Source organism: Geospiza fortis, unplaced genomic scaffold (genome assembly GCF_000277835.1).
Source record: "Geospiza fortis unplaced genomic scaffold, GeoFor_1.0 scaffold55, whole genome shotgun sequence".
NCBI classification, from domain to species: Eukaryota; Metazoa; Chordata; class Aves; order Passeriformes; family Thraupidae; genus Geospiza; species Geospiza fortis.
The window spans coordinates 12,152,853-12,161,391 of record NW_005054308.1 but is presented as its reverse complement, the minus strand read 5'-3'; the positions used below and the strand labels follow the sequence as shown (position 1 = coordinate 12,161,391).

Here is an 8,539-nt window from a genome sequence, read left to right as displayed (position 1 = left end):
GCAGCCGTGCTGAGCCGGGCTGAGCTGGGCTGAGCCGGGCTGAGTTGGGCTGAGCTGAGCCGGGCTGAGCTGAGCTGGGCTGAGCCGGGCTGAGCTGAGCCGGGCTGAGCCGGGCTGAGCCGAGCCGGGCTGAGCCGGGCTGAGCTGGGCTGAGCTGAGCCGGGCTGAGCTGAGCCTCTCTCAGCTTGGGCTGGCTCCTGCCCACTCTGGCTGTCCCAGATCCTCTGCAAGGGATCTGTTGTGCTTTGTTTAAAGTAGGTTAATTGCAAAGGCAGAAACTGGCGTGCTAATTAACGTGTGATAAAGACAAGGAGTGCCTGAGGTGGCTGAGGGAGAGGGAGAGGCTGTCCTGGCCAGAGCGTGGCCCTGGCAGGGGAGCAGGACCTGCTCTCTTCTGGTGGAGCCTTCTCCGTTAGCATGGCCAGCTGCTTCTCCTTAGCCCAAAGCAGCCTTTCATTTCAGCACGGTGGCAGCGGCAGCAAAATGTTCAGCCCAGGACTGCACACAGGGTCTGGTTCCTTGGGCACCCTTGGCATCTGTCTGACAGCCCCGAGAGAAAACTCTGGGAGTCTGACTTTGTGAAAACTCAGCCGAAGGCGCTGCAAGTTTGTGTACAGCATGGCTGCCCAGCAGAGAGAGAGAAACTACAGCAAAGAAACCCATTTTGGGTGTGCCTGTTAGTTTTTCAATGCTCATTTTTTCCTGATTTTCCCCTCAGTTTTCTCCTCCATCATGCCTGTGTGAGACCCTTCAGGCTCCTTCAGGCTCCCAGAGAGGCCAAGCCCCAGGCGCCCCTTGCCTTGGTGTGCCTGGAGAGAGCGTGGGGCAGGCCTGGGCAGAGAAGGCAGCAGGGAATGCCAGGAGTGGAGCAGAACCCCCGTGCCTCAGCACCATCTCCGGGGGAGATGCTTCTGTCTGCTTGGCCACTCTGCCAGCAGGGATGGTCGTGGCAGATGCACTTCAACTCCTTGTCCCCATTCTCAGTGGATTTGAGGCCAATAAGGGAGAAAAGATTTTATTTTCTTCACTATTTTTGGCATTTGGCATCAGCCGTGCTGGGCAGCCATCCAGTGCCTTTGAGTCTCCCTCTGCACCAAACAGAGATTAAAAATACGTATATGTGTGTGGGGAAGCAATGTGGGGCATCTCTTCCTAGCAGAGAAATGCACCCTGTGGTTGTCTGAAATGAGCTGAAATAACTCCTTAGGACTGGCAGCAGGGGACTTGTGAACGGCCCCTGCCCAGAGGAATGGCCTTGCACTGCTGATTCCCAGCTTTGACCTTCCCAAGCCCATGCAGGGAATGCCCTGGGGCAGCTGTCCCCAGGAAATCCCAAGGGACCGATCCCAGTCTGGGTGCCATGGGAGCTGCCCACAGGGAGGGGCTCTGTGCAGGACAGCCCTGGGCAGGGGGGATGCCCACAGGGAAGGGCTCTGTGCAGGAGCAGGACAGATCCGGGCAGGGGGATGCCCACAGGGAGGGGCTCTGTGCAGGACAGCCCTGGGCAGGGGGGATGCCCACAGGGAGGGGCTCTGTGCAGGAGCAGGACAGATCCGGGCAGGGGGGCTCCCCACAGGAGGGGGTGGCTCCAGGACGGCCTGTGGTTGTCTGAAATGAGCTGAAATAACTCCTTAGGACTGGCAGCAGGGGACTTGTGAACGGCCCCTGCCCAGAGGAATGGCCTTGCACTGCTGATTCCCAGCTTTGACCTTCCCAAGCCCATGCAGGGAATGCCCTGGGGCAGCTGTCCCCAGGAAATCCCAAGGGACCGATCCCAGTCTGGGTGCCATGGGAGCTGCCCACAGGGAGGGGCTCGGAGCAGGACAGCCCTGGGCAGGGGGGATGCCCACAGGGAGGGGCTGTGTGCAGGACAGCCCTGGGCAGGGGGGATACCTCCCCCTGGAGCAGCCAGTGACTCCAGCACAGACCTGAGGGCACGCCCTGCTCCTGAGGAGCTGTGGCTGACACTGAGCGCTGGAGCTGGCTGTTATCCACCGCTGACACCAAAGGACGTGCACACACTGCCTTTTTATGGAGATGATCAATGACATCTCCATCCATCCTGACTCCTGCGAGCTGCCTCCAACATCCTGCCAGACTGCCCATGTCTCCATGGCATGAATGAGCCCCATCACCTGCTTGTGTGCTCAGCTAGCACCGTTCAGGCCTCTGCATGATCCAGGTGGATGAAAAGAGCTATTTGAATGTAAATTAATTGCCATTACAATTCTGTTTTTCTGCATTTCGGCAGAGGAGATAACTTCAGCCTTGTCACAGAGAACAAAACCTTCAAAAGTGAACTTGTCATTTCAATCTCTTCACATAATTACATTCTGAGGATTCAGACAGTTGGGTGATTTCTGCATTATTTCTTCCCTGAGGAGGACTGTTCCTGTCTTCCAAGCACATGTAGAGGGTGTGCACCAGAGAGAACAGAGCCAGTCCCTCCTGCTCACGTCAGCCCTGGAGCTGCCCCACTCCCCCCTGGGCCTGCCCAAACGGGAGGCCAGCCCTGGCCATGGCCAGTGCTGGTGGCCACCTGCTCCTGAGCCAGCTGGCCATCACAGGGAGATGCTGGAGATGTGAACTAAGTGGATTTAACTGCTTTTGTGCTGCTCCATCTGCACCGTGGCTGGGGCAATGGCAGAGGGACTGGGAGCTCCTACCCCCTGAGCCCACTCACAGCCCTGGGTACCACAGCATCAAGGCTCAGGTCACTTCTGAACGTGGCCTGGCTTTGGAATGCAAAGGTGGCATGGAAAATGGGGGAAATGATTAAGGAAAACACAGAGCAGCTTCTCTGCCAGGGAGGATGAGAGCTGCTGAGGCAGCAGGGCTGGCACCCAGCGCCCAGGGGAACGCCTGTGCTGGGGATGCCCCAGGGCTGCCCAGGAGGACACAGGCTGCACTTGGCCTGGGGAGCCACGGGGGACACCCAGGTGAGCAGGAGGAATGCCCAGAGTGGAGCTGGACCCGAGTGTGGCGTGGCTTGGGTGAGGGCAGAGCTGCAGGGACAGCAGGGACAGGCCTGGGACAGGACACAGGGGATGTGGCAGGGGCGGGCCCTGGGTGCCACCAGCTGGGGCTGCAGAGCGTGCACCAAACCCTCCCAGGCTCTTGGCGGGCTGCTGCAGGATCGGATGAGCCCTGCTGCTGTCAGCAGGCCCGGGCAGTAGTTAGGCTGTGTGTCATGGGCGTGAGCTGCACAAAACAAACTGTGTCAGCCCTCGGCGTGCCCAGTCATGATGCTGTGCCTCAGCAGCACCTCTCAGAAGAGGCTGTTTGTTGTGCAGGGAGGAAACCTGCATCCTGCTCCCTCCTGCTGCTCCTGAGCCCTCTCCCTGCTGGTTCTGTGCCCTCCTGTGCTGGGAAAGGGAGCACTGACGTGGCTGCTCAGCCAGCACTGCCAGCCCTGGGCACCGTGGGCACCTCTGCCAGTGGGCACTGGGGCTGGCCACTCTGCAGGCCCAGTGCTGGCAGCAGGGACAGCTGTCCTGTCCCTCAGTGGGGACACCCACTGCTGCCCCCAGCCCTGCACCCTGCAGAGCTGCACACATGGTGCCTCCTCCCCACCCCTCCCTTTGAAGGGAAAACCCAAACTCAGGCCAGTGACCAGCCCCTGGACACAGGGCCAGAGAGCAGCAGGGTGTGAGAGGGGGGACTCAGACCTCGGGGCTCCTGGCTGACCACGGCACTGCGCAGGTGAGCTGCAGAGGAGCCCTGCTGTGCTATTCCTGACTTGCCATCTGAGCCTGACTCATTGCCTTGGAAACAAATTAAAACACTTTTATGTGTTTGCAGCTTGGTACCTAATTTTGTAAAACCAGGGAAACTGGCTCCTGCTGTTGGCTGTGGAGGTCTTTGGGTTTCCAAGCCAGAGGTACCACGCAGGGGTGCCCTGTGCTGGCTCTGGTGCTCACTCAGCTTCTGGGCTGTGCGTTGTCCATCAGCCTGCAATGATCTCACTCTCTTTGTAGTTGATAAAAGTGCTAGAACTACATGCAGAGGGAGAAAACACACCAATGCCTGGCACAAGGTGCCACCAGCACTGTGGGAGCAGCTCCTTGCTCTGCTGGAATGAGACAAACCCAGATGGGACACAGTGGTGTAGAAGACCTGGGACAAGTCCTTCCTCCAGAAAGGCTGTAAGGCCACACAGAACTGTGTAGCCGAATGAAGCATCTCTGTGCCCAGCTGAGGGGCTCTGTGGCACAACCCCACCACCCCAGCAGCTGTGAGGATGCTCTGGGGGAAGGAGCCAGCAGCGCCACGTCAGGCAGAGCCCAGGCCTGGGCAGCACCCATGGGTGTGTGACATCCCCAGGGTCCTGGCCAGCCCAGGGATGGGACACACGCTTTGAGGTCATTGCTGGCACTGCACAGGAACTGCTGCGGCTTTGGGAGGGTGGGGAGGGGGTTGGCTCAGTGAGGGGGCCAGGAAACTCGCTTGCCTCTGCCAGGTGCAAACATGGAGCTTGCTTTGAACAAGAAGCTCCAGCAATCCAAGGCCTGTCTGTCAAAGGCAGAAAGGAGCTGGAGATGACTCTGGAGGAGAAGAAAATACCAAGACGCAGGCACTATCTATAGACGTCTGTGTGAAGGTGGGACGTTGGAGTGCAGAGTATTTTTATCCCAATAGAGGTGTTATCTGTCTATCTCCCATGAAATGCTGGAAGGGGGTGTTGAGCACTCAGTTCATGCAAAGAGAAAATAGCCCAAGTCACAGTTAAATCTGCGTGGTCCGTGTTTTCCTAAGGCAAGCTGTCACACTGGGAACTTTTTCCTCTGGCTCAGCGTCCCATGTTTGCTGCATGACCAGGTTCAGCACCCCAGCAGCTGCTCAGTGCCTGGATGGGGTTTGCAGGGTGCAGCAGGGTCATCCTGCCCCCTGAAGAGCGTGGGAGGTTCGTGCACACCTCAGCACACACGCTCTGCTTGCTCACCAGCTCAGCTGGGGCTGCAGCCAGGTGAGCAGGAGCTCAGCACAGGCTGTGACCACACCTGGCACATGCCAGGGGCGGCTCCCCACAGTTCAAAGGCTCCAGCGTGCCTTATTTACGCATACACCTCCCAGCAAGTCCCTTTATTCTTAAATTCCAGACAGTTTCTTATGTGGAGATTCGGAAAATCCCAAGTCCTCCCTGCACTGATGTTGGAGACCTGAAGGCCTGGCCAGGAGCAGCAGGGGCAGAGCAGGGGCAGAGCAGGGCTCAGGGCCGTGGCACGCACAGCCGGCTCCACGTGCACACAGCCAGCACGTGCCCACGCCACGGCTGCTCGTAGGAAGCGCATTCAAAAGGGATTTAAATGCCAGCAAATAAATCCCTTGGGATGGGCTGCAATTAGAAAATTCCCTGTTTTTTAACAGCTGGCTCTGGGAAATTCTTGCCCGCAAAGCAGGGCTGTGTTTGTGCTAACCCAGCAGCTCCGTGGGGGCCTGCTGGCTCCTCCTGCTCAGAGGGAGATGAGCTCTTGGCTCCCTGGCTGATGAGGGATTGGTTTTATTTTTTGCCTTCATGGATGCTCATGAGCATGAAGAGCAAAGAGCTGGCAAGGAAACCTCTCTGCTGAGAGAGAAACTTTGATCAAACTTGCGATGTTCTCAGCTCCAGGGAGTAAAGGAAGTTTATTTATGGAACTGCCTTGGTGAAACCAAAGGCTGGCCCCCATCCTGGCTGGGTGGTGGCTCTGGCTGCAGAGCTGTGTGAGGCACGCCAGTTGTGTTTGCTTTGCAGCACAGGGTGGTGGGCAGCACTGGGGTGGTCAGCAGCCCTTGCAGGCTGGGGCAGTCTGTTCTGGGGAGCTGTGACTCTCTGCTGCAGCACAACATGGACTCTGCAATTCCTGGACCCAGGGCAGAGCTGTGGTGGGGTGAGCAGCGCTGCAGGGCAGCTGCTCTCACTCTGGTTCCTGGCAGAAAGAATCTGCCCTGAGCTTCATGGGCATCTGGAGGTCTCTGCTTACCCAGATTCCTTCAGCTGACCCTGGAACTCCAGCATCCAGGGGCAGGGGATGACAAGCCACCCTCAGCACTGTCTCATCTTTGCACTGCATGGGCACTTTCAAATGTGCTGGGTGATGTGCTGCTGTCACCGAGTGCTGGCTCAGGGGAGGCTCCAAATCCATTAACATGGTGCTGGACTACCCAAAGCAATGTCTGGTCCTGAATGCAGGTATTTAAAACCACCAAAGCCAAAATGTGACTAATACATCGCATTCTTCACCTCGCAGCAGAGGATTCCAAAGTGTTTTATAATTAAGTACCTAATTAAGTCTAAGAGTATTTCAGTGTAATGTGTTTTATATCCCTTCCCAGAGAGGCACAGGAGCTCAGAGGGCTGTCCTAGTGCCAGGGAGCCAGCCACAGCTCCCCCAGTGCTCACTGGCTCTGCTGATCCCAGGAGTTTGGTCTTAAGTTGGTCTTAAAAGCTTTTGGGAGCTATGGATGGATGGATGCTGCCATTATATACTAGCAGCAAGTTCCTACCTGTCCTGAGAACCAGTTAAAAAACATGAAATGAGTGAGAGAGAAGAAAGCCAGACAAGTGTATTTGTGCTCTTTTATCCAGGGCCAGGAGAGTCCAGCTGGAAAATCTACAACCTTCTCCTTGTCAGCGGCAATGCTGCCCGGGGTGGCAGAGACTGAAAGCTGCCACTGTTGGATGGTGTGTCCCCTGCACGAGGGTTTGTCCCCCAGCAGCTCCGGCAGCTCCTGGAAGGCTGGGGGCTCCCAGCAAGGGTCTGACCCAGAGCAGGGCCCTGTGGAGGGAGCCCCCAGCCCAAGGACCTGCGGCACTGTGCCCCTGGCCCTGTGCCCCTCCTGTGCTGCAGCCAGGGGAGTGCTCTGCGCTGGGCAGGGTCAGCCCCTGTCCCTGGCTGTGCTGGGCCAGGCTGTGCTCCCAGGATGGTGCCTCGGGCTCAGGCTGCACAGAGCTCCCGAGGGATGCCTGGTTTGCTGTGTGATCCATCAGATCCCTCACCAGCACCACAGAGATTCCCTGGGACACACGCGCCATACCCACAGGACACAGCAGCACCTGCATGGCTCCCTGGGCACAACACCTGTGCCGTGCCTGCCCGACCTCCAGAGCTCTGAGCAGGCTCTGGGGCTCAGCAGCCCTTTCAGCCAAGCTGCTGAGTGTTATTGAAAGGCTTTAGAGGCATTGTACAGAGCAGCTGAGGTGAGGGAAATGGAAATCCAGGAATATAATGTGGGAAAGGTGAAGCCACAAGTCTCTTCCCTAAATTCCAACTAAGCCAAGCTCTTTTAACAGGTCTAATATCCCATCCTCATTATTCAAGAAAAGCTTTTGTATTGTCAAAGAAAATAATGGAAAGAACTTAGAATTTTAAAATTAGCCTAGTAAATCATCCTAGGTACAGTCATAGGTGAGTCAAATTTAAAATCCTTAACTAGTGAACTTCCAAGAACTTTGGACAGAACAGCAGCAGCTGCATTGGGCACCCCCCCTTCTTTTCCAGTGTGGGGAAACTGAGGTGCAGCTATGGAAATACCTTCTCCACCACTAACAGTTACAGCTCTGCAATTACTGACTTAATTGCTATCAGTCAAAAGCAGTGTACTGCCTGAAAGTCCAAGCACCTGAAATGCCCTCAAAAGCCAGGAAGCATCTGAAAACTCTGGGAGAAGAGCTGCTGGGAAGTTTCTGTAAGAAGGGCAGGCTGGCTTTGTCTCAGCCTGGGAGTCAGTTTGTGCTGTAGTGAGCTGGAAACAGTCAAATATCACACTGAAACAGCAGCCAAACCTGCACACAAAACACCCAGTCTCACTTTAAGCACTCTGCAGTGCTGCTACCAGAGAAGGTTCCTGGCTCTGGGCACACAGCAGGAACCTTTCTGTGCTCATGGGCAGAAGAAAGAAGTAAGAGTCTCCTTACCCCCTCCATGTGGATCCGGGGATTGGTCGCCAGCCGGTGCTGGTGCAGCTGCAGCCCCCTGGGGACTCTCCTGATGGAGGCGGGGGACGACAGGACCCCCGACCTCTGCACCGAGCCAAACCTGCTGGCGTTTTGGCCACACCGGACTCCATCCAGGAGGCGAATGAGGAGCAGGTTGGAGGGCAGCTGCTCAATGCTGCCCAGGACGAGGGTCCTGCACTCGGGGCACCGCAGCTCCTTCTGCGATTTCAGGATCCTCTGCAGACAGGGCTTGCAGAACGTGTGCTGGCACGGCAGCACCTTTGCTGAGGCGTCGAGCTTCTCAAAGCACACGGGACACTCCAACAGGTCAAGGAGAGCCAAGTCATCCATCTTCAGTGCAGAGCCCCTTCAGGAGCGGGGCCGGGGCCGTCCGCAGCCCGCATCCACCGGAGCCGCCTGAGATGCCCTCCCGCGAGAAGCAGAGCCCGGGCTCGGGCAGCAATCCTGCACGGAGGGCGAGGAGGAGGAGGAGCGAGCACGGAGCAGAGCTGCGCTGCCGGAGCGTGTAACGCAGCCACCTACATCCAGAGCTGCGCTCCCAGCCAATCTGGAACGCACTCGCTGCGCCCGCAGCCCGGCTCCCAATGAGTCACCCCTGAC

General features: G+C 57.3%; 2 protein-coding genes across 2 annotated transcripts in view; one reads left to right on the top strand and one right to left on the bottom strand.

Annotated features, from left to right (window-relative positions):
- The window catches only part of SH3RF2 (SH3 domain containing ring finger 2), a 22,952-nt gene extending 14,683 nt beyond the window's left edge, over positions 1-8,269 (bottom strand). Inside the window, exon 1 of the mRNA XM_031055233.1 lies at positions 7,898-8,269. Within this exon, the coding sequence (XP_030911093.1) occupies positions 7,898-8,269 (372 nt within the window). The remainder of the gene's footprint in view (positions 1-7,897) is intronic.
- Positions 8,270-8,340: 71 nt separating this feature from the next.
- GRXCR2 (glutaredoxin and cysteine rich domain containing 2) overlaps positions 8,341-8,539 on the top strand; it is a 12,689-nt gene continuing 12,490 nt past the window's right edge. Inside the window, exon 1 of the mRNA XM_014312191.2 lies at positions 8,341-8,444. Coding sequence (XP_014167666.1) covers positions 8,341-8,444 — 104 coding nt within the window. The remainder of the gene's footprint in view (positions 8,445-8,539) is intronic.